This window comes from Agrilus planipennis, unplaced genomic scaffold, assembly GCF_000699045.2.
Source record: "Agrilus planipennis isolate EAB-ADULT unplaced genomic scaffold, Apla_2.0 scaffold4, whole genome shotgun sequence".
Lineage (NCBI taxonomy): Eukaryota > Metazoa > Arthropoda > Insecta > Coleoptera > Buprestidae > Agrilus > Agrilus planipennis.
The window spans coordinates 2,830,021-2,856,251 of NW_020442463.1; the positions used below are offsets into that span (position 1 = coordinate 2,830,021).

At 32.0% G+C, this 26,231-nt stretch overlaps 2 protein-coding genes across 8 annotated transcripts in view; both read left to right on the forward strand.

Annotated features, from left to right (window-relative positions):
• Window positions 1–4,416, forward strand: part of LOC108745173 (maternal B9.15 protein-like) — a 40,496-nt gene extending 36,080 nt beyond the window's left edge. For 2 of the 3 annotated variants that reach the window (XM_018481280.2, XM_018481281.1), the window contains exon 3: window positions 4,198–4,414. In XM_018481280.2, the coding sequence (XP_018336782.1) occupies window positions 4,198–4,390 (193 nt within the window). In that variant the 3' untranslated portion in view covers window positions 4,391–4,414. Of the gene's footprint in view, window positions 1–4,197 lie in introns of all 3 variants that reach the window. The other variant, XM_018481282.1, reaches the window with a different exon arrangement.
• A 5,747-nt stretch (window positions 4,417–10,163) lies between these two features.
• The window catches only part of LOC108745182, a 19,370-nt gene continuing 3,302 nt past the window's right edge, over window positions 10,164–26,231 (forward strand). For 2 of the 5 annotated variants that reach the window (XR_003232406.1, XM_025980859.1), the window contains exons 1-17: window positions 10,164–10,384; window positions 12,126–12,416; window positions 12,481–12,614; window positions 12,678–12,863; window positions 14,603–14,807; window positions 14,871–15,009; window positions 17,939–18,077; window positions 18,137–18,318; window positions 18,964–19,144; window positions 19,198–19,399; window positions 21,274–21,437; window positions 21,504–21,704; window positions 22,659–22,805; window positions 22,879–23,070; window positions 23,146–23,311; window positions 23,665–23,777; window positions 23,836–24,009. Coding sequence is in view for 4 of the 5 variants with exons in the window: in XM_025980859.1 (XP_025836644.1) it covers window positions 12,146–12,416; window positions 12,481–12,614; window positions 12,678–12,863; window positions 14,603–14,807; window positions 14,871–15,009; window positions 17,939–18,077; window positions 18,137–18,318; window positions 18,964–19,144; window positions 19,198–19,399; window positions 21,274–21,437; window positions 21,504–21,704; window positions 22,659–22,805; window positions 22,879–23,070; window positions 23,146–23,311; window positions 23,665–23,777; window positions 23,836–24,009 (2,796 nt within the window). In the remaining variant the exon portion in view is untranslated. Of the gene's footprint in view, window positions 10,385–10,740; window positions 10,794–12,109; window positions 12,417–12,480; window positions 12,615–12,677; window positions 12,864–14,602; window positions 14,808–14,870; window positions 15,010–17,938; window positions 18,078–18,136; window positions 18,319–18,963; window positions 19,145–19,197; window positions 19,400–21,273; window positions 21,438–21,503; window positions 21,705–22,658; window positions 22,806–22,878; window positions 23,071–23,145; window positions 23,312–23,664; window positions 23,778–23,835; window positions 24,010–26,231 lie in introns of those variants that run through there. The other 3 variants (XM_025980860.1, XM_025980861.1, XM_025980862.1) reach the window with 3 other exon arrangements.

The window sequence follows — 26,231 nt, forward strand, 5'->3', positions numbered from 1 at the left end:
CCATCGAAAAGAGCATCGTTAAAAACATAGAAACACTGGTTATCGAATATTTTTTCGTCGCACTCATTACGTGGCAAGGGTTCAAATGGAAATGTGTTCTCTAAGCATTTATGGGTTAATGTGACGTGGTATAAACCATATGAATATCATTTTCTATTACTTTTAAGACAATTACGACAAATATTAACAATTTAAGAAAAAAAATTTTCAAAAAAAAATTTCGCGGACCCGTGTTATTTATAGTGTACTGACTCGTAATACATTTCGATATAAGAAACAAACTTGAGTTCAACAATATGTAGTTTTTCTTTAGTTATCTACAGTTCTGTTTTTTGTGTTAAAATTTTTTAAAAAGTTGTGGTTTTATAAAAATCCTTTTTTTAATTATTATAATAAACAATAAATATTTACTTCTTTTATGAATAAGATAATAAGTGTCCAACTAACTTCATTTTTTCAAATTAATCGTGATTTCAATCAACTGATTTAAATCGTTTCAACCCTGTCAACGATTGTATCCACAAAAATTGTATCACTTATGATAGATATTTTATACATGTTGAAAATTCCTTAGAGTCATAGAATAGAGGTTCTATTTAATTATAAACACCAAAACAGAACATCGAATTAACACATCCGTAATATGTGTATTAATTATTTATTTAAAACCTGAGTGATTATTATTGGTATAAAAATTGTCGGAAATTATTTTGTTATAAATTTATGACCATAAGTATTGGCCTTGGTAATTAAATAGTCATAAACAATTCGTGAAGTATGTTTATAACATCGATATCATCAAAATTTTACTTTCTATTTATAAAATATGCTTACTTTTACTTCAATAATCCATACATGCCCATGTAGGAAATATCGGAGTTGACGATAGGCCGAAACTTGGACCAGTAATATAAAACTAAGCATTGGCTTGTCAATATCGATCCAAAGTTCTGCCAGTCTTCAGTGCCAAGGTTTGGTATATTAACGTTTAGCTAGGTTTGGTCCAGTATTGGGCAGCCAAGTATAGGTTTGTTAATATGTTAATATAAATGTTCGGACTATATTCAAGTGTCGAGGTTCGGTTTCGTCAAAATGTGTAATGTTGAGCAATAAAGTATTGGTCAATCAAAATTGTACCGAACTTCAAATGTCTAGGTTATAAATAAACATAATATATTGAGTAATATTCAATAAAATCCGAGTTTCCTAGAAATAAATTTTATAAAATGTAATTATATTTATTGTATACATACATTAAAAATACAAAATTAAAATAATTATTGATAAAAGAAGATAGTATTTTCCAAGAAGAGAATAGAAGTGAAGTGTTTCATCATCCAATTTCATCAATAGATGTTGGTGTTATGTCATCATTATTATAAGGTCGTCAGTCTTAAGATTGGTTGAACACGCACCTCCACTCTTTCCTATCCTGAACTAATCTTTGCATTTCCCTAAAACTAGAACATCTCACATCCTTAACTATTTGCGAACAGTAATCTAATCTAGGTATACCTATACTCCTGTTTCTGTCTCTAATATGTCTCATTGAAAATATTTTTCTGCATTAATGTACAGTACATTGGGTAAGTAACTTGCCTCCCCGCGAGCCCTTCTTGGCTATAGTTTTAAAACATGGGATTGCTCANATGTTAAAATAATAAATATTGTTTGATATTAGCATTAGCTTATCAAACAGACTTGGGACGAAGTGACAAACCAAGCATTTGCTATGCTTGGCCCAATATTAGAAAATCTTGGGCTAATCTTTGCTAAGCCTTGTCCTGTCGTGACTTCCTCCATGAGCGTACCTACGGTTTCCATATAAACCGAGCGAAAACAACACAAATTAACATGGCTTTGCAGATTTTGTCCTTTTGAGGGCTTAAAATAAATTTTTTTGAGTCCTGAATAAGTAAAGGTTTTAGGTAAGACGTAGACACGCTTTGCTAACTTCATACCCTCCGTCGTTTATATAGAATGGAACTAAAAAAAAAAATAAAGCTCGCGCTCGGTTACCGGCAGACGGGTTTTCATTAATACTAAACGTCTACTGTTTTAATAAAACAGTTCTGGTTACTTTTACCGTGGAGTTGATGTAAATTCATTATCGATTTGAATTTTCCAGAAATTCGAAGATCGGTGGATGGAGTAATTTTCCAGTCATTTTTAACCCCAATCTGGGGAAAAATTCCTAGTAAGCTAAATTTTTGCGCACGCCTTTATTACGGCGTTGTAATGAAGATGTGAAAAAATCGATATTGATATCGTGCCGGCTAAAAAAGTTATAAAGGTTAAAAGGTCACGAAAATCAGTTTTTCACGAATATCTCGCGATCTATTGCTCGAGAGTCAATAGAGGTCATTATAAAAATTGTTCGTCGTAAAATTACCTACAAAATTAACCGTTTTCGGAGTAGAGCGCTGAAAAAGCGACTAGAATGCACTCACATACGGTATTGTATACCGTACACTAAGGCGTAAACTTTATTACTTTTTATTCATGATTTTAAGTGTCTTAAAAACTTCTATCTGATTTGGGAAAAATATACTTATATTATAGCTGTGAAATTTCCATTATTACCACCTACTTCTTCAGCAGCTCAATAGCATATTTATCGAGTCTATTATCAAATACAAAACTTGCCCAGGAAGAGAAATTGATCCAGAACAGTGGGATTGGGTGTTAAAAAAATAATATACTACAGCTAATAACAACTTTATTACCATCAGCACCCGATGATCTACTGAACACAATCTTTCGTAATTGTACAAAAGGTTGTGGCGGCAAATGTAGATGAAAAAAAATTGGTTTGAGATGTTCAAAAGTTTGTGGACAGTCATGCTTAAACGCAGAGTCAACCAATGATGAAAATGATGAAGATGTCGATTTAAATATAGGAATAAGTCCACTCGACGTTTGTCAGCAACTGTTAATGATATAGAAACTGAAGATATTGACAATGAATGACAAAAAAAATATTTTTTCTGTATTTTTCAGTATTCAAATAAAAAATTATTTACTCTTAAATAAAAAAACCTCTTATTAGATATCATGGATTTTGCCTACTGGCGAAACTATGCAAAAAAAAATGCGCCTTGCATTATACATCGAAGTTGGTGAGGAAACGAGTGCATTGTCATAATGTAGTCGCTTTCTCAGCGCTCTACTCCGAAAACGGTTAACTTTACAGAAGAATGCAACAGGCATTTTTTGTAGATAATTTCACGACAAACAATTTTTAAATTGACCTCTATTGACCTCCGAGCAATAGGTCGCGAGATATTTGCGAAAAACTGATTTTCGTGACCTTTTGACCTTTATAACTTTTTTAGCCGACACGATATCAATGTCGATTTTTCACATTATCATTACAACTCCGTAATAAAGGTACATACAAAAATTCAGCTCACTGATCCAAGTGTGTATTCTTTATCCGTTTCATTCATATACCATAGTGTCTACCTACCATTTCGTATATATTCAAAAGAAACTAATTTTATATGTAAAGTGACTGATACGTAACGGAAATGTTCCATATCAGTTCATTTTTAGTATTAAATCTATAAAATCTTGTCCAAGTCAAGTCTAAGTATCGTTGGTGATAATGACCTTAAAACAGCAGAAGTTTGATATCAGTGTAAAACGTATACCGATAACCGAGCTAGGGATTTATTTCTTTTTTTTTACTGAGGTTATATGAAAGTGGCAGATGTATAAAGTTAGTGAAACATAACTTATTGTTAAGCGATTTGAAGCCAATAAGGCTCGCTTCGTCTCACCTAAAAAACTTACTTATTCGGGGTGCATAAAAATAAAAATGGACAGACGGACGGCGGTGCAGTCATGTTTCACTTTGTGGCGTTTTCTCTCTGTCTAAAGCCAGGAATACATTTGAGAAACGTTGCCATTCTTTCGCATTCGTTTGCCTTCGTTCGTGAAGCGAGTTGCGAATATCTACGAACGACCAGCAATGACGGAAACGGAAACGAATGCGAACAAATGGTAAAAATTTTCAACGTAATACCGGTTTAATATTCGTTACTGCAATCTTCGAAACTGTTTGCTTTACATAATATAAGTTTCTATAAGTTTGACAAAATGTACCTATACCTACGCGAGAATGCGAATAGGAATAAGTGTAAATAAAACTTTTGGTAGGTTTTCTTTTAAATAAATTTCAATTTTTGTTGACAGGTTTGAGAAGCATTGGTTTCCTGAACTACCTGCAAGAGGACAAGGATATAGATGTATTAGAGTTAATGGCTTAACTCCAGTAGATCAGTCTTTAGAGCAAGCTGCAAGTAAATGTGGTCTTAGCTATAATGATTTAAGCTTACCTACTGAACTGACCGTCTGGGTAGATCCTAGTGAAGTATGCTATAGGTAAGAAAATACATACATTTATTTTTCTGCTTTTTGAAGTGTAACTTCTTTGGGCTCGATGAGAGTAAAATCTCAAGGCCATGAAACGACACGTTTTGCAACGTTTTGTCTCGCGACGCGATAGGCTATGAGAATAGAAAGGCGCGCATGCGCATATCGGTATCACAGTCAGCTATTAATGACCGGCATCTCATATATTATAGATTATAGTATACTGTCAGAGAAGAGAGACTAGTATAGAAGTCCAATTCAAATGGAGTACTAAAACGTGAGTAAGAAATTCTAAATAGAACCAGGAGATGGCGTTGCTATGAAAAGGAGCGCCTCAACGCTGTATTGAGTCGGAGCAAATTGTGAACGCAGTAATGGCAGGGGTAAATAGTAGAAGTGGTGGGATCACAGAACGCATAAGTCTTTTTCCTTTGCTGTTGTAAGCCAAGTTTGTAAAGAAAAAAAAAACGGTTGATTTTCCGAAGCGACAACTACCGGTCGGATGACAGAAGCTTCGAGATTNTAATAATGTATTTAAAAAAAAATTGCACTGCAACGTAATAAATGGTGTGTAGAGAAAAAAATTTGTTGCTGTGTAAAATAGAATTTTTTAAATTTTGTGGTCAATAACGTAGTTAAAACATTAAATAAAAAAGTACAATAATACTCCAAATCTAACAAACGCTTGTATTCAAATCTTAATTTTGGAATCCTTGTTAATCTATTTAAATTTTAAGTGGTAAACCGGAGCTATATTGAATTTAACTAATTTGTGTGATTTTTTTAAAAATTGGAAATATTGTAGGACTGTACAAAATTGGAAAATGCCTGACTACCAATGTTTAAATAATTTTGAATGGCTGTTGGCAAATTAAATGTTATTTTGTTATTTTGCTATTTGCTAGTTTTCGGAAGACGTATTGAATTCTTCTAATTACTATTGTATTGTAATATTGTATGCATTTATGTGAAGCTAATGAAAATAATTATTGACGCAGATGAATCATCTTTATTATCAAAATCGTCAAACATGGCGCGAACAAAGCCCTTTTCCACTTCCTCCATCAATCTACAGAAACTACCACAACAATTACAACTCCCGACAGTATAAAAATGTCGTCAAAGTATAGGAAACGGCACCATTACTTAGGATTAACGGTAGATGTGTTACTAATTCAGGTCGTTTTGCATTTTCTCGTACGATTTCGATCTGAAAAGACAAATGTATTATACTGACATCAAAAATATGTGTGCCTTATGTCTTAGTTTTTTTTTTAGTTCTCATTTACTTTCAATTTTTAAGCAATTCATTCAATTTTATGTATATAAACAATCCCATCTTTTTATCTGTGATAAATGTTTATCATGACAATTTTGTACGATTTTTTTGTCCTTGCAACACGGCGTTCTAGTCAACCTGCTGCAATTGATAGTTTGCTTTTATTGAGTTAGTGAAATTTATCATTGATTAGAAAAATATTTTATTTGATTTTTTTAATTGTCATGCAAGTCAAAAATATATTTAGTTCTTCATTGTGCATTTGATTTTTAATTTTTATGGTATTTATGCAAAGCATATTTTAATTAAAAACTGAAATAACTATAAATAAGTTGATAATATTATTTATCATATAATAAATTGCAAGACACTATTTCTAGTATTGTATAAAAATGAAATTAGAAAGCTTTAATATAATGGGGTACAATTCTGTTTTAGTCAAACCTGTGTAAATATCATTCGAATTGCTTAAAGGTTGAAATTGCCGATCATTTTGAAAGCTGGAATGTAGGTATCTAAGAAATATTTCAGATAAAAGTATTTTCAAACATTTATGACGGAAATAATACTGCCAGAGTTTTTGTTTTGTAAATAATTTGTAATGTTAGAATCATTTTTCATTTTATTATTTTTATATTCGAAGAAGTAGTTACTTATAAAATGCAGTTTATCGTTAATCCCTCTTCAATTATTTATGCATCCCTTTATCTTCTTGTCTATGGTATTTTTTATTTTGAATGATAAATTTTGTAGTAGTTTGAATAATATTTTTTGTTTACCAATATACTTTTTGTAATACAACCTTTTGCCTATAAAGTGCATATATTGTTGAAACTGCTACAGAATGTTTTTCCTATCGAAAAATAAAAAATCAGAATATGATATGAATGCATAAGACTTTTCGTACTCTATAATTAATTAACCGGTAGTGTTTTAGTAATGTAATTTTGCAGTTCTATGTAAGCGTTACGTTTTGGTATATTCTGTAAGTTTTTATGGTGAAATTGCTTCTTAAATTGTGTTAGGATTAGATTTTTTAGAAAAACTGTGAAAATTAATTATTGCATTAGTGTTTTCTGTATGAAGTCTGACAAAATAAAATGTATAATGTGGTCCAATCATATGACGAATTTTACTACTTTTATTAGGGTTTTTATGGTTTTTTCATTTTTGTAATGTTTTAATAGGCAGTAACATAAATATATATATTGCTGTTAGGTGTACAGAATTGTTTGCTTGCCGGTAGAATAGTGTTAATATCGTCTAAAATTGTAAGCACAAAGTATTGCCATTTTTTCTATCTTTGACTGACTTATTGTACAAATAGATTGTGATTTTTGGCAGGGTAGCAAGTTGTACATATTTTTTAGTGACAATATAAACTTTACCGTTATTACTATTGTTCCACAATTCTGTACAGAATGTAATATTTACACATCATGAAAAAACAATATATTTATCCCGAGTTATAAGAGAACCAACACTCAAAGGTCTTTCATAAATCAAGTCTGGGGTTAGGCAATGATGTTTTATCACTAATGAATTGGGTAATTTTTGATCAGATACCTAACTGTGATTCAAAGTTCTTACTTTTTCTTTACCGCAAGGAAAGTTCATTTCTAACCCTGAGCGATTTTAATTAAATTATGTTGTCATATTGTGTGAGATTTATAAAGAATTATGTACGACTTACATAAGTTGCAAATGTTCCAGCAACAGGTACAAACCATTTGTGATACTTGTACATAATCTCGAATTAAAAGGTAACCATTTTTGTACATAATTCTTATACAATCTGTAAGTTAGTGTGAAAAATATATGTTTCTCATTTGTAAAATATTTGTCATGTATGGCGTATAGAAATACTAAAAGTTTTGCATTTATTTGTTTTTTTTTTGAAATGTCTTCCCTTTTTAGTTAACTGTACGTAATTTTTGTTTGCTAGTTTTCTACATAAGGACTGAAAGCAAATAAAATCAGTTGCCATTTATTTACCTTTGTTAAGATTAATTTCAGTTTCAATAGAATCATAGTGTACAATACAGTGGTGGCTAGTACTTCTACAGTTCCAACAGCAGAATACTTTTTTAAGAAAAAGGTAAAACTTCGTTTTCTGTTTTTCATAGTATAAAAAATTTTGAATTCTTAAGTTGTAAATCTACTAAAAAAAAACGGAAAATGTATAATTATTTTTCTTCCCAGTAATTGGGACGAAAATAAAATACATTTTTATACTATGTATTCCTGTATTCCATAATTCTAGATCGACTAATGATTCGTTAATCCGGATTAACAATTTCAGACATTACTGTTATAATTTTCTGTAATACTCATTTCGTGTATTTTTTTGTCCATTTTATAGCGATCCCAAAAATTCGGATTTTTCACTAATTCGGCTCGCTTACGTTTTAATTGATCCGGATTAGTGAAGCTTTGCAGTATTCACAACAATATTGTTTAAGATGATGATACTCACTAAACTCAGTGTTTTTTATCAAGTAAGTAACCTTGTGATGTGTTAGTAAACGGAAACAAATCTAACCTAACCTAACCTTGTGATGTGTTAGTAAACGGAAATAAATTACTTTTTAGCCTCATTTTTCCTCATTTTAGCGTGAAATGTGCGAGGCTTGGTGTACGTGGAATTTGCTGATCACCATTCCTTGCTATAGCCTCGTGAAATTCTCGGTTCTCTGAAAAAATCGAGACGCCAAAGGACCGCACAAACGTTAATGTTTTTAATATTTTCTAGAGCCTTGAAACTTAGTGAGAATATGTCTTACATAAACATAAAACAACCAAAATTCTTTCTTAAAAAATATTTTAAACTTTTCGAGAAAATGCATTTTTTTATTAAATAGGTCTCCAATGTTTAATTCAATCTGACCCAGTTGCCGTCATTGTTGTGACGCCTAGTTTATAAATCTGTTATTGGCTTTTTCATTAACAAAATGTTTAAAAAAGTACGACTTTCTCTGGCAGTGTTTTTTGCGAATATCTTAATAATAAATTATCATAGCTTTTTTTTCATATTCTAGTATTTTTAGATGCATTAAAACAAATAGATTGTTGTAAAATGTTTATAAGGTTGAAAAATTTTTTTAGTTGTAGCTACATGAAGATTTCTACTTCATATTCATAATTTCATTTACTTTTTTACAAAATGCGATGTTTTAAAAGACGTAAAAATTGTGATAATCGGATTTTGCAAAACAGTAAACGGAATTATAAAATTGAAGTCTTGAAGTAGCTGCTGTGCTAATTTTAAACGTTTATGTCAATAAATAAGGAAATGGCGTAATTAACAACTAAAAAAGTTATCTCGATTTATAAACATTTTACAACAATCTGTTTTTTTTAATTCGTCTAAAAATAGAATATGAAATATTCATACTGGTATTATTCTTTAAAAATCATCCAGAGCTAACAGAGATTGCAGTAATGATAATTTATTATTAAGATATTTGCACATTTTTGAACACCATTTGTTAATAAAAAAAATAAAAAACCTTTATATTATAAATTAGGTGTCACAATGAAAAAAATGAGGTCTGGCTGAGTCACTTTTGATAACGGCAACTGGTTCAAAGTGAACTAAACATAGAATTTTTTTAATAAACAATTTCTGATAATTTACATAAGACATATTCCTGCCATGTTTCGGGGCTCCAGAAAAATTATTAATGGAATAAAAAAATAATAAAATTTTAGATTTTTTCGATTATTTAAAACAATTATTGAACGATTTTAATAATTCGGGTGGCAAATTAATTGTCTATATCGCCTACCAAACGTGTAATGTCAATTACAGCTGTTGTTAATCGGCTTAAAGCTACGTTAAAAAGAATGCCATCTTTAATTTTTCTGCATAAAAACGTTAATTAAAAAATGTTTCCTCGCCTCAAAATGGGAGGAAATTCACAGGTATGATTCTTATAAATAAATACATTGAATAAACCGTGTGGTTGCCTGTAAGGAATATCATCCACGCTTTTTGCTTATTTTACTGACCTTAATTACTATCATTTGCTGTAATACTCATTTTGTGTATTTTTTGCCTATTTTAATTAGGATTGCCTACGTTTTAATTATTCCTATTTTTTTTTCGCATTTTAGCGTAGGCAAGGCTTAGTCTACTTGGTATGTTAAGTAATTTAATAAAAAAAATTAACCGATTGTGAAATAATGTATGTTTGGAGCATGGCGCTGTACGGGTGCGAAACATGGACAGTGGGCACGGCGGAAAAGAAAAGGTTAGAAGCGTTCGAATTATGGTGTTACAAGCGAATGATGAGGATACAGAGGACTCTATGGAAATCAATAAGAAATAGAGATAGGTTAGTAGGATACCTCAGGCATGAAGGTCTAATCAGCGACATATTAGAGGCAGAAATGTAAGTTAGGAAGGGTAGAGGTAGACCAAGATTAGATTACTGTTCGCAAATAGTTAAGGATGTGGGATGTTCTGTTTTAGGGAAATGCGAAGATTAGCTCAGGATAGGAAAGAGTGGAGGTGCGTGTCCAACCAATCTTAGGACTGATTACCTCATGAGGATGATGTGAAATGATTAACGTTATCCATATCCATACGCATGCGCTGAGAAACGGTTTGCTTATTACTTATCTATGGTTTGCCGGCTCGTCGTTTGTCATTCTCGTGTGTGTATGGTTGAAGTGAGGATGCGTTTGGTTTTGTAAAACTGAAATCAGGTTTTACAATTATCATAGGTAACTGGTTTTTCTGTTATTGTTTCTGTATTAATATAGTTTATGGTTTTTGTTACTGAAAAAGATTAATTTTAATGTTTGTTAAATAAAAGCGGTTGCAAGAAGCACATTTTGCTTCACATGAATTTGTTAAAACTACACTTTCTTTTAACAATATTTCAACAATTCTGTGAAATTTTTAATTTTGATTTTGTGATATTCCTATTTTAGATAAAATAATATCGACTTTTCTGAACTTTTAGCATGATTCTTATGATATGAAAGTGAATAATTTGGCGCGAATTTATTAGGTTAAGTTTGTGTGAAATAAGAAAAATGACTAATGATTTTAACATTGTTAAATTTTATCATGGTAGATAATTCTCAAGATTCTAGATGATGGCGTTGTTGTTCAGAAAGGGGTAAAGGGGTGAGATGATAAATTGAATATTAAAAACATGGAGGTTAGAATATAGGAGAACGAATATCCTTGAAAAAATGTTCCAACAATTTGGAGAAAATATTGAGACAGTGTTGTCTCAATATCAAGACGTGATTAGTTATGCTCAAGCTGAGCTTTTTTTCTATTGGCTACTGCTACTGTTTAGAGACAACTTGCTGACGCCAATGCTATTTATTTACTGTACTAGTAAACTAATGTATCACATTTGTAATTCGGTCTCCAGTACTCTAATCTCCATAATTAGAAAAGAAACTAATGTATCCTAACCCTGCCTCTAAGTAAAACAAATTGAGGTGGTTAGATTTTAGGTTAATGCGTTAATTTCTTTTCCTTTCGACATTTCACTTCCCCCTCTCCGTCCCCACCAAAAAGCCGGTAGTGTAATAGATTATCTCTATCCCTTCCATCCACCTATTTATACCCCCTCCACCCCGTCGGTCGGTTCAATGAACCTTTTAATTTTAAACTGCTCAGATAAAATTTACTTGTATATTATAATTATTTATCTTATGAATTAAAATTACTTGAGTCTTTTTAATCATAGTATATTACGCCTCTTGCCTGGCCTGCAATACCTATAACTATAGGAATAAATTCGTACACTTTCAATCTGACAACAAAGATTTAATCAAAAGGTTTGAGGTATTTTTTTCATTTCCTGCATTTATAATTCCTATACACCTACTTTATATTTTTATTTTCGCACAGAGAAAAGTATTTGTGTGTATGCGCCATGTAAAGTGAATAAACTAGCATGAGTGTACCGAGGGGGGGGTAGGTACCCCCCTCCTGGACTACCTCAACTTCGTATAAGTAACACAATAAACATCCGTTGAACGGAAATGTCGTTTTTCTTCAGAGATATAATACTCCATTGACAATTGGAGTATTAATGATAATTTGTATCAATTTTTTGATGTTAAATAACTTAAATAATAATTCCTTAATTGAATAAATGCAAATTATGTTTAATTATATTATTTACCCGTAAAATATAACTTATTCCCCCCACCTCCCCAGGTTAAAGGCTGGTTACGTCCATGTAAACTAGTATCATTTCATCGTTTATCAATTTATTTCAAATTTCCGAAAACCATTCATTTTTTATTTAGCTATTTTATAAAATCATTATTCAATGTTAGACGTAGTTAACGTATCAACTGGTTGTGTTTATTCGTGAAAATTTTTTTGAAGCAATTAATGAAAAGTTTAAGCTGCTTTATATACATATAGGTACTAGTGTTAATTTACAAAATATAAAATCAAAGGTTACTTTTATTTAGGTCATTTAATTTGCAGTATCTTAAAATTGGAAAGCAATGTCAAATCTGAATTGTCCTCCGAGAAGAAAGAGAAGTTCAGCTACGGATTCATCATCCCAGCCCCAAGCTTCTCTATCACGAAGTACTCCAATTAGGGAAAACAGTCCTATTGATGATGTACCATCACCGAATATTTCTAGTATAAGGTCCTCATCTAATTCAAGCAGTCGTAACGTTAGCATTAAAAAACAGAGACGATTGTTTGATGTGGAAAATCAGACATCATTACTACTAATAACTAACGTAAATTCAGAAGATAAAAGCTCAGGTATTTCAAAACAAGATATGTAACATAAATGTTTTTTAATTTAAAATGACTTGTTTGTTATTAGATTCTGAAGAATCAACTTCAAATGTAACAATATTGAAACAATTTAAGAACAAAGGTCGGAACTGGAGATTCATTAAACCTACAAATCAAAACAATCTATATTTTAAAATTCTTTCAAAAAGGGAGGATATAGAAGTAAGTTTAGTATTGTTATAAAAAAAACCTATTGACTAGTTTCACATTCATATTTTCTTGTAGAGTTTGGCACTGAACTGGTGTAAACATTATGTTTATAATAAAGAAGAAGCAATTATAGAAATGCAACAACTTTTTATAGATTTAACAGGAGTAAGGAAGTTTAATTTGAAAAATTTACTTGAGAGTAATTCACAATTAGAAAAAGTTTTTGAAACTCTTGAAAACGTCGTTCTAAATACTGATTTGGTAAGTCCCTAAATTGAAGTATTTAAATATATGTAGATTGGTTATATTTCTTAGTTTTATTGGGCTGTACCTATTGCTGTAGTTTATATTGAATGCACTGAAGATGTCTGTGGTTAGTATCTCAACAAAGGAAAAGGTAGTGTTTTTGGGTGGGAGTGGAGGTCAAAAATCGAATATCGAAAATGTAACTAACATAGCAAAAACTTTTCGGAGTAACTTTATTTATTTGTGAAAATTTGAATATTTGTAAATTTATATAATTAAGCCTGCAGACATAAATCACTCCAAAAAATTTTTTACTATGTTAGATTAGATTAGGTTTAGTTAGGCTACAATTGGTTTGCGTTATTCCCTGCGCCTATATCTTTCGACTTCCACAAGCTCATCCTCACTCTATCCATTTATTTTCCCCTCCTGTGATGCCTTTTCACGTCAACCTTCTGCGCCCTATCCGCACATAAAAACACTTACTGTTGCACAAGATCGTTACCCTCCTATCGACAGTCCTATCATCTAGACATTTACCTAGATATTTTATGTAAGTTGTTAAATTCATCATCATAAGGTCGTCAGTCCTAAGACTGGTTGGACACGTACCTCCACTTTTTCCTATCCTGCGCTAAACTTCGCATTTCCCTAAAACTAGAACAGCCCACATCCTTAACCATTTGCGAACAGTAATTTAATCTAGGTCTACCTCTACCCCTCCTAACTCCTGTTTCTGCCTCTAATATGTTTCTGACTAGACCTTCATGCCTGAGAAGGTGTCCTACCAACCTATCTCGCCTATTTTTTGTTGTCTTCCATAGAGTCCTCTGTTCTTCTATTCTTTCCAATACCTCTTCATTTCTAACCTTTTCTACCCACTATATCCTCATCATCCGCCTATAACACCACATTTCGAACGCTTCTAACCTTTTCTTTTCCGCCGCTCCCACTGTCTATGTTCCGCACCCGTACAACGCCGTGCTCCAAACATACACTTTTAACAACCTTTTTTCGAATTTCTAAATTAACGGTTCGCGAGCATAGAAGTGACTTCTTTTTATTAAAGGCGACACGACCCTGCGCTATTCTCTGCTTTATATCCCTACTACTCCTTCCTCCTTTTCTATCGTTTTCTCTATTGCTACCCGTAAAGCTAGAATGGCCTCCCGCGTTCCTCTATTTCGCGTATTTTCTCTCCCTTATGCCGGGCAAATAATTTTCATTTACATATGTATTCCTCGCGAAATTTGCAGTAAAATGACCCATATTTCAATCATTTTCTTCGTTAAAAGGTATTCTTCAGCCTTTTCTCTCCTTTGACTGGACGAGTAGTCGAACAAACAATAAATAGTGTTTTATTTCTAACGTTAAAGTGAAGTATTGAAAAGTTACAGAAATAATAAAAAATTAAGTTAACGTGAGCTTGTTTGTCGTGTATCGTAAGTTTGATCGATGGAAATCCTTGAAGACATTGATTGCCATCATGGTTTATTACCAAACATGAACGGTGGAATCACATCGCTTTACACTTTATTAATTCGCTTTTTAGAGTTTTTAAGCACTGACACATGAAAAGCGATAAAGGAATACCCTCCCATCAAAATGTGGAATTTACGTAAAAAACTATTAGAATTAAAAACTCATGTAAAATCAATATGTATTGTGTTATTTGGATGGGAGAGAGAGTATCTGCTTATATGCATACATTTTAAATTGTGAATAGTTGATTGTAGAATAAAATTAATTTACAGGAGAAGTATTGTCTGTGTAACAGTACTCATCAGTATAGTATAACATGTTTGGAAGAAATTTGCAAATTTCTGAGACTTGTTTGGATTATAAGTAGTAATCAGACATTTTTATATGATTGCTACATGTCCTTGCATGTACTCAAACTTATAAATTTAATGGCTAATAGTAAAGTAAAAGTAATACATCACACTGGGTTGTTTCTTGGTAAATTTAAACTATCTTTTCATCGGTAATTTTTGCTAATATTAAGAAATTTTTATTTTGTAGCTATAAAAATAATAACTTTTCTCACTGAAGTACATAGGAACATAATTAAAAACCCGTTAGATAATGAAGAACAGGAAAGGTACCTGAGTCATTTATCAAAGAATGAAGAAGGTTTCATTCTTCTTTTACATAAATGTTGGTATGTACAACGTATTGAATTTTTTTTAGGTTTAATTTAGATAAATGAATTTGAAGTGCACCTAATTATTTCATGCTAATAACTACCTTCCGTTTCAAAGTAGTGTTAAAAATATCGAAATTATTTTATGTTTATTTTTATGTGTAATATCATATTGCAAAACAGATACTATTAGTGATAAACAACCAGTGATAACTGTATGAAAATGTGACTTAAAAAGGGCTGACCGCAAGGGGCGCAACAACGTTGCAGTTTGACAGGGTGCTCCCATTATAATACTATAAATATTTATATACTGCGTGTGCGTAAAAGCTGAAATGATCGAGTTTGGCTGCTTATTTACGAGCTTGAACTATTTGAGCCGAACTTTTAAGTTGGGTTATTATCCAAATCGACTAGAATTGACTGGGTGCCCAACCCAATCGAGCGGGTGCTCAGGTACCTGTGGACCCCTCTTGTTGCGCCCCTGCTGACCGTTATTTAAGGGGCAGTAATTGAGTAGACTTATGTAGTTCACGAACGAACTAGTTCGATACAGCGATGCTCTGTGTGAACTACAAAAACTAGTTCGTGACCAAACAAGAAATCAGTTCATTAGTTTAATTATCTACAGGGGCGGATCTTGAATTTCTGAGGCCCTGGGCTAATACTGTTTAGGAGCCCTACCTAATTACTCAACCAATTGCCATTTTGTCAAAAAAAACTGTTTTCTGTAGTGATGTAGATGTATATAATATATGTTAAGTATGAATGGTTATGTTATATAAATTATAAAGTAACCTTTCTGCATTTTTGTGCTGCAAATTCCTTTATTTGGTCATCGCACTGTAAGTCCTTTGTTAAATCGCAATATGGAAAGAACTGATAAATGATTTAGTCCATAGTTCGACATTGTAGTCCTGTATTTGTTTTCTATAATATACGACATCCTGGAGAAAGAGCTTCACAGGTAGTGATCGGCAACGTTAACAAAATCTTTAAGATGGTATAGCAGTTTGGGAAAATATCAACAACTTTCTTTTCATAAATTACCCAAACAATATTTCACTGCAAGAGGTGTCTTAGACTGCAGTAAGTAAGATTCTAACTGAATGCACTCATTCACTAAATGTTCGTCTACATCATTTGGATAATAATCATTTCTAACAATAACAAATTCAATTCGTTAATATAGTCGACGATAGCAGAAGTGCAGAAAAATAACAAAATTGCGTCGGGCGATAAGCGAAGGGAAGTCCCCAGTAATAGACAATACACGGAATACACCGACCGAAAACAAGCGACGGGGAATTCCCCGTTCCGTTTGATAGATGCGCACACGGGCCGTTTGATCGCAGTGTTGTCAACCTTATGATCGGATTTTTTTAAATTCTAGATAATTTTTATTATTGACAATATCGTCTATTGTTTTCAGTTCAGGTTGGGGGCCCTCTGTATCCACGGGGCCCTGGGCTGCAGCCCAAAAAGCCTTTAAGTAGATCCGCCCCTGATGATCTACCACGCAGGGAAGATGACTCATGATATACCTCTTAACCTATTGGTTATTTTACCAACAGACCATTTTTTTGAAATGTATTTTGGCGGTTTATATTGTTGATTATAGGGTCTCTACCTTCTTCGATCCTAAAGCGCTTTAACAGTGTACTAACAAACTATAAAAGTAAACTAGTTCGCGGAGGAATAATGACCTAAGTTGGGCGCTCTTTTTATTGGGAAATCAGGTTGTTCCGTTAATATGGCTTGCCGTTTTTCTGTGCAATATTATTATTGATGTAAAAATACTCTGAATTTAGAATAATCGCTCACAAAATTACGATGTTTACTTAAGGCCTTAAATAAAGTATTTTTGCGTACTTTATGTGCACGCCAAATTAATTGCGCAAATAAACTAATACTTAAAATAGATGAAAACGTAATTTGTAAATTTTTACATTATGATGCTTGCATTGTCAATCATAAGCACTGATTTCGATGGAATGTTTGGAAGTAATTGGATTTGAATCCACTTCATAAAGTTGTTGTGATTCATTTCCGAATGGTAATCGCCAGATTTTGTGCCTGATCGGAAATCTAACCTTTTCTGACAGGTTTTGTATATTCCATTTCGGTTGTAGTAGTATCCCACCATCTTTTTTGTTCAGCTTATCTACTGTGTAAATTAGTTTCATCTATATAAATGATGTTTCTGCAGTATACTGTTGAGTGTTGGTCGACAACGATCAATAAAATGTATAAGTTTGAAATGATCACTCAAATAGCACTTATTTCACTGATATTAATTTTGGCAAGGACATGGGACTTGCGGAGCCTTTTTTTGTGTGGAGTTGTGGAGTCAATGAAAAGCCGCTTGTAATGACTCACTTTTCTTACTCCTGTAGCAGCGATTGTACATTGCCACACTTGTTAATTCTTCTAAGAACACCTTCAGTAGCGGCCTTTTTAATATCTTCTTGTTCGAAACTCATTCTTTTCTTAAATCAGCTGAGCTTTAATATTTCTCAAAAGATAAAAATCTGATGGTGTCAAATCTGGGCTCTTCGGTGATCATAACCACGGACCCAATCTACCAAACTATCTACTTTCAAAATGGTTAGTCAAAATTATGCTTACTCCATTTGTGCTGTGTGCAGGAGCACAATAAGATAAAGGGTATTTCATTGGAAGTAAAGATTTTTGTCATAAATTTTCTATTAGTTTTTTATAAACGTCTAGTAGGCTACTGACTTGTATATTACCGATTATTTTCATCAGATTAAGGTGATAACATTTCAATATTAACATTAAACTTCTCAAACGTACCCTGAGAACGAAATCTTTTTATGTATAGTCACATTTGATTATTTGTAGTGTTTTTTGTTTTAAGTATTGTTTTTTATGTGTTAGGTACCTATGTTCTTTTGCTTGAAAATTTTTAAAACTCCTTTTCTAGTTGTACTACCATCAGTGCTCCTCAACGTGCTAAAATGCAGTATTTGGAAGAAATATTGCAATGGTTTAAAAGAATACCTTCTCTTATGCTCAATAAACGATGCTTTAATTCCCTCTTGGAATTAGTTGCGGACTCTAAGGTGGGTGATTGGTTTTTTTTTAGTTTTAATTTCATCATTACTTACGGAATGTTTTCTAGGATGCTAAAATACGTCAAAAAGCAGTAGCAGTATCTAAGGATTTAGTGGCGTTGCCTAAATTTTCACAGTATATTATTCCAAATTTTGCTACATTGCTTGAAGCCATCGAAGAAAGAATGTGGGACATAGATTATGATGTTTGTATTAACGCTGTTGAATTTTTTGGTGCGGTTATGAGTCAGTAAGTATAATACAATACTTTTTATATCACTACAGATCGAAAACGCGCAGAACAGCGCAAAACGTAAGATGTTTAACTGTGATGTGTGCCGCGCGCTCTATTATATTCCATGAAAAGTAGACTATTCTCGAGTCGTATGCTTTGGTCATGAAATTTGCCAAATTATTATTTACTGACAAGGGGTGTAACCATGAAGAATTAGTGTTCTTCAGTAATTATCAACTAATGGTATCCATATTGTCAGAATTATAGTTTGGTCATATTTTTTCGATTCAAAGTCGTGGTTCCAAGTTTAATATTTGTGTTTCAATGGAAAACAGATCCAAACTTGAATGTACACTGTCTTGCCTAGATCGAAAAAAGCTTAAAAACTGGTGTCTGTGATATCAGAAAATGTATTTATTTTATTTAGCTTAGTATTCGGGAGGTCGTAGGTTACTCTGCTTCACGTTTTGTGTGGTTGGATCATTTAAGCAAAGTGCTGACACAGTAATGTTCTACAGATAATAATCTTTCACCTCTCTTCTGTCTATATTTTGTCCATCTCATTTGTCTCTCCCTAATAACGCTCCCGTTCGGAAAGATTGCCTGTCCACTAGATTTAATAACTGGTGGGAATGAAACACATAAAAGTTTGTTTTTTAGTTATCCTCAATATTTAAATTTCAAACTGGAAGTTGCCATTTCAACTTTAATGCTTCAAAAGAACTATCCCCTTGCACGTGCTGCTGGCCAATTTACAATAAAAAGCTTTAGAAGGGACAACGAAAATAATGAAGACATTGATGTGATTCATAAACTAATGCAATTACTTAGCGTTCCTAAAGTATGTATTAGTCAGCCGTTTAAGTAGTATTTTCAACTTATTTTTGGGAAAAGTTTTTAGAACGTATTGCGTTATTGGTGGAATCGGTCATCGATTTTGCAAGAGAATTACAAAATTATGACCTTATATTTACAATGTTGATGAGGGAAGATAGCACAGAGGAAGAAGATATAATTTTATGCAGTCTATTATCGCAGAGTGTTGTCCAAATAGCAACTGGAAGGTCTCCTGTTGTCCGCGACAGATGCAGAAAAGGTAAGTCATCTCCATTGTAAACAGATTTTCACTTATAAATTAATTTTTTTTCCATTAAGGTGGCACCTGGCACGCTTTTATATCTTATAAATACTTAAAAAATCCTACAAATTTTAATTTCTTTCCCAAGTCAGAAAAAAATAATATACAGTCAAACTTCTGTAACTTGAACTTCTACAACTCCAAATATTTTTTTAACTAAAATAGTTTCATATTATTGTGACATACATTATATTTTACATTTATTTCAAACAGTTCAACTCGAATTTCTCCACTTATGTAACTCGAATTTTTCTCTGAGATTTGAGTGCGGGTTTTGCACTACATATTTTAAGAAATATTTTTTGTTACTTTATCACACCCTAGCCGGGAATTGAGCTTGGGACTTTTGGTTTCATGCACCAATGCTCTAACCACTAAACTACGAGAGGTGACGAAGCCAAAGGTCACGGCGAGGGTGTTACAGCAGCAACAAAATTTTTTATAATTACTTATAGTGGAAAAGAAATTGAGAATGAATTTTCAAATTAATATTTAATATAAACCACCAGGAATTTCAATATGTTTACTGATATTCACAAGGTACATTGTATTACTACAAATTAAATTGAAACTGAATTATTATCCAGCCCCATTTATTTTTTTAGGTAATCAAAAATTCCCCTTTTAAAACTACTCAGACTCGTAACCCCATATATAATCACTGGGAGAGCGTTAAAAAGTGCAACACCCTCAAAAAACAGTTTTCTGAAGTAATGTTGTTTTAACAGATGGTAAATTAATCAAACTGAATCATTTAACTGCTAACATAGGTACTGATGTTGTTAATTTAGTTGAAAAGCATTTTGAATCATGTTCAGAGGCGTATTAAGTGGTGCGCCAAGTACGCCTGAAACTGGTTAAAAAATTCAGTCTGTTGGGTGGGATAAGTGGTGAAGAGGAGTTGCAATGTTTAAATGGAACATATACTATTTATGGTCAGATTTACTTGAAACTTGGTTTTAATGGTCTCTCATTTAATTTCTGAAAGATCTGTCTCGACATTTTAAAAAATTCAATCTCCAAAGGGGGGGAAGGTGTTGCAATTTTTGTTTGGGACACTTTAATTGTGGTTGAATTGGGAGTTGAAAGGTTTTATGGAGAAACAATATTAATTTATGCTAGCGAAGCTGCGGGGAAAAGCTAGTAGAATATAATAAAAAATATGTTAGTAAACATTGTCAAGTTTCACACTTCTATTTAATGTGTATACTGTATCTTAAACTATGTTTCATCATCATCATAAGGTCGTCAGTCCTAAGACTGGTTGGACACGTACCTCCACTCTTTCCTATCCTGAGCTAAACTTCGCATTTCCCTAAAACTAGAACAACCCACATCCTTAACTATTTGCGAACAGTAATCTAACCTAGGTCTACCTCTATCCCTCCTAACTCCTGTTTCTGCCTCTAATATGTCTCTGACTAGACCTACTCTTTCTAATACCTCTTCATTTCTAATCTTTTCTACCCACGTTATCCTCATCATTCGCCTGTAACACGACATTTCGAACGCTTCTAACCTTTTCTTTTCCGCCGCGCCCACTGTCCATGTTTCGCACCCGTATAATGCCGTGCTCCAAACATACACCTTTAACAACCTTTTTCGAACTATGTTTGCTATTAATATAAATTTTAAGTACTTTCAATTACCTAGTAGGTACGGGAGTATATCACGTCAAAAGAACGTCCAACATTCTATGAATATAATATATTAATGTTTGTACTATAAGTAAATACTGTAGTGCAAATTTACATCGATATTTGATGTTAAAAAAGTATGTGAAATGCCCTTTTTTTTACTGAGATGTGATGGTCATCTATTTCTGTTTTTAGAAAAACCACAAGAACTAGTCAACCAGAAAATTGCATACTTTTTTATAACCAGACTATATGACTTAATGAGAAAATTTTCAAGCAATGCACTTTGCACAAAAAGTTTTTGTGAAATATTATTAGTTTTTAATTACGAAGAAACTCCTTTAACCCACTATAACAAGGTACAATTATCTTTGCGAATTTCTTTATGCCGTCACTATATCGAATTTTATTTTTAACAATTGCAGTATTTGGACCAGCTTATGAATTTACAAGAATCTTTATTTATCAACAGTGTAAACGAAGATGTCCTAGATTCCTTTTCAAAATTATATTCAACTTGGATGGCCGAATACTGTCCTTTTAAACTGCGAGCGTCTGCGGCTTTCGATATAGTTTTAGAAAAGACCGTCAAGGTTTACAAATTAAATTTGGAAGAATATAATGAAGTAAGTTTAATTTTAAATTTTATCACTGTAATAGATTTGTAGGGATGCGATACAGAGTCAGGAGAGTGATATACATATAGTTTCTATAAAGAGCAACATGCACTTATAGAACTTGAGCAGCAACGTAGAGAAGTAAATGTTAGGAAGGGCGTTAGACAAGGTTTCACAACGTCACCGCTACTTTTTAATCTATATATCGAACACGCGATAAACATCTTTAAAGATAGGACAACTTTAGGGATAGATATACAGGGGCAAAAGATTAGTATACTTAGATTTGCAGATGACATATAGCAGTATTATCATCTAGCAAGAAGAAGTTATAGATACATCCTGTGTACTTTCTTCCCCAATGATATATTAAGATTTTTTTAATTAGAAGCAACTAGTAAGGGGTGAAATATTCTTTATTGACGTTTCGCCTTTTGATTTAAGGAATTGGAATTTCTAGTAGTTATAATCATCTTAGAAATTACTTTTTTGTTAGACACTTAGATAAAACACTTATACACTAATTAAAATAACAATATGAAATTTAAAAATATTAAATTAATTGTTAAAATAATGAATATTATTAAATAATTGAAATCATGATGAATAAAATGACAATCACAATTAATTCTTAGATATATATATTTTAATTGTGGTTCTCTAAAGTTGAGGTAAATACAATGCTGTTCCTGCGGTACAGAAGCGGATTCATGACAAATGGTTGACGTTGAGGCAGTGAAGAGTTTTTGTTTTCATAAATAAATTAGGTATCCCAGAATATGCAAGAACATTTTAATATTTCACGTAACATTAACTATCATGGACTAAGTTTCTAAAATTGTAGCAAAAGCACCAAAAGTATTTGTAACAAAATAATGACTTAATCATTGATTTATTGCAAATTAGTTAATGCAAAAATTGATAATTTATGAAGCTAATGTTGACCTGTTATTCTAATTCCAGGAAAAATCCGAACTGGTAAAATCGAATTTAGAGATAGATCTTTTACATCTTGAAGTATTATTTCGTTACAATGATTTAAGAAAAATTATTGATTGGAACACTCTTTTTGTCTCCTGGGATTTAAACGATGAATATTTTACAATTCAGGTTTGTAAAACTAACGTCACATTTCAACAACTCTTAGAATTACACAATAATTATTTATCAAAATATTTATTAGTCTATAGAACGCAACATGAAGTGTTGCTACTGGTTTCTTTTATGGGAGGCACGTGGTTTGAAAGATCTCAATGTAACTGCCGATTTGCTGCAACAAAAGATCGATCAACTTGAATTAAAATGTGCTAGTTTCATATCTCAATGTTTAATTATAATGAGTCAAAACCAAGAAAAACCAACTTTGTTGCAAACAGTGAGTCGAAATTTATATAAATTATACTATTAACGATAAAAAAGGAAAAGTCATAAATTTATAATTATTTCTTAGGCATTTGACGTGATAATAGACCTTCACTTAGAATATTTAAACGAGTTGTCTGCAAAATTCAGTAAAGTGCAACCGTTTAAACAACTCCATCTAAAGGTGTCTACCACTCAAGCTCAAAACGTTCTTGTCGATTATGTACTATCACGTGCTTTCACAGCTGTCGAAAGTAAGTACATAAATTTGCTTTTAATTTTATACTTATAATCAAGCTATAAAATGGACTCACGGTATCTTTAAATAAGAAATTTAAGTTTGGAAGTTTAGTTCTGATTCAAATACTTACTGAAACTTGCCCAGAAATTAATAAAAAATATATAAGTATAAAAAAGATCCATGGGTCTGCTAAAAAAAATATATATATCAATACATTTCTTTTTTATTTTATAAATAACTATGTTATAATTTGGAGAAAAATTTATTTTTCTTTTTATTAAAAATACGGAATTTGTATCAAAGTATAAGAACAAGGAAAAGAAATTTCTAAAATCAGATAATTTTCTTTCATTTTATATTTTGTAGAGAAAACGTTGAAAATGCGAAGATCCAATCTAGCTAAATTGATGAACGCTTTTATCGAGGATATTATACCACACGAAGAACATTTTACAAAAGTCTTCATGTTTTACGATGAGGTATGAGGAAAGTAGTATTGCTATTGTAATCTCTTTAAAAAGTAAATATTCATTCCAGTACTACGAAAATTACTTTGACATATTCAACACCACTCTGGATATGTTTCAAAAACTGGGAGGTGTTGCTGTAACGTGTTCAATAATTGTACTTACAATTAGATATTCCTACATCGAGTATTTGACTTTAAAAGGAAATTTTGACAGTGCTCATCCCGAAATTGAACAAATAAACGTAAGATATTATTTTTTTTAAATAAAACCTTAATCTATTGTAACTGTTAAATAAAATGGATAATAGTTTTATATACCAATTTTGAGTACAATAATTAACTTAACATTCAATAAATTAAATGTCTCAATCTTCTCCCACTTTGATGCTGGTAGTTATTAACTGATTTTTATTCTTACAAAATCATTAAAACTTAACGCGGTACCATTCATCAAGAATAAGTTAATATGCCTACCGATTGCTGATAATATTTTGCTATACTTCGTTTACTTTCTTTAGTGATGTGCCCTTTCCAATGTCTTGGATGCGCACTGGCAAAATCATGCACATTATACTCTCGACTCTTGTACATAAAGATATTTTTTCGTACAGTACTTGGCAAAAGTATTGTTCAATCATGAAGTAGTCCGTGTCGAAAACAAGCTCTAAAACCTTTAATATGTCTTCAAATATAAACAAACAACTCGTTGATATTTTCAGTAGTAATTGGTACCAATAACAGCACATTAGAGCAATGCAATTTTAGTGGATAAAGTGGTCAATTTTTCCGTGCAATACTGTACGGATTATACGCTCCTCACCGGTTGAGAGTTTGGCCGAGAGTTGTCTTCCTTTTCTGGCCTAGTGCTGTTCTTTTTTACTTTGCGCCGGTCAAGCTAAAGGTCACATCGCTAGAGAAACTAAACGAAGTATACATCGTGTTTTACGGTACCTACTGACAGTTCCTTATTAGAAAAGAAAAAGGTGTACTGTAATGGCTATTACTTTTATATCTTCTTCTGTTGTGTATTATCACAGCCGTCTCTAATACAAGCCATGCTGAGAAATTTGGCAACAGCGCATTGCTTCGATGTGAGAGTCCTCTGTCCTTTTAAACTGCGAGCGTCTGCGGCTTTCGATATAGTTTTAGAAAAGACCGTCAAGGTTTACAAATTAAATTTGGAAGAATATAATGAAGTAAGTTTAATTTTAAATTTTATCACTGTAATAGATTTGTAGGGATGCGATACAGAGTCAGGAGAGTGATATACATATAGTTTCTATAAAGAGCAACATGCACTTATAGAACTTGAGCAGCAACGTAGAGAAGTAAATGTTAGGAAGGGCGTTAGACAAGGTTTCACAACGTCACCGCTACTTTTTAATCTATATATCGAACACGCGATAAACATCTTTAAAGATAGGACAACTTTAGGGATAGATATACAGGGGCAAAAGATTAGTATACTTAGATTTGCAGATGACATATAGCAGTATTATCATCTAGCAAGAAGAAGTTATAGATACATCCTGTGTACTTTCTTCCCCAATGATATATTAAGATTTTTTTAATTAGAAGCAACTAGTAAGGGGTGAAATATTCTTTATTGACGTTTCGCCTTTTGATTTAAGGAATTGGAATTTCTAGTAGTTATAATCATCTTAGAAATTACTTTTTTGTTAGACACTTAGATAAAACACTTATACACTAATTAAAATAACAATATGAAATTTAAAAATATTAAATTAATTGTTAAAATAATGAATATTATTAAATAATTGAAATCATGATGAATAAAATGACAATCACAATTAATTCTTAGATATATATATTTTAATTGTGGTTCTCTAAAGTTGAGGTAAATACAATGCTGTTCCTGCGGTACAGAAGCGGATTCATGACAAATGGTTGACGTTGAGGCAGTGAAGAGTTTTTGTTTTCATAAATAAATTAGGTATCCCAGAATATGCAAGAACATTTTAATATTTCACGTAACATTAACTATCATGGACTAAGTTTCTAAAATTGTAGCAAAAGCACCAAAAGTATTTGTAACAAAATAATGACTTAATCATTGATTTATTGCAAATTAGTTAATGCAAAAATTGATAATTTATGAAGCTAATGTTGACCTGTTATTCTAATTCCAGGAAAAATCCGAACTGGTAAAATCGAATTTAGAGATAGATCTTTTACATCTTGAAGTATTATTTCGTTACAATGATTTAAGAAAAATTATTGATTGGAACACTCTTTTTGTCTCCTGGGATTTAAACGATGAATATTTTACAATTCAGGTTTGTAAAACTAACGTCACATTTCAACAACTCTTAGAATTACACAATAATTATTTATCAAAATATTTATTAGTCTATAGAACGCAACATGAAGTGTTGCTACTGGTTTCTTTTATGGGAGGCACGTGGTTTGAAAGATCTCAATGTAACTGCCGATTTGCTGCAAC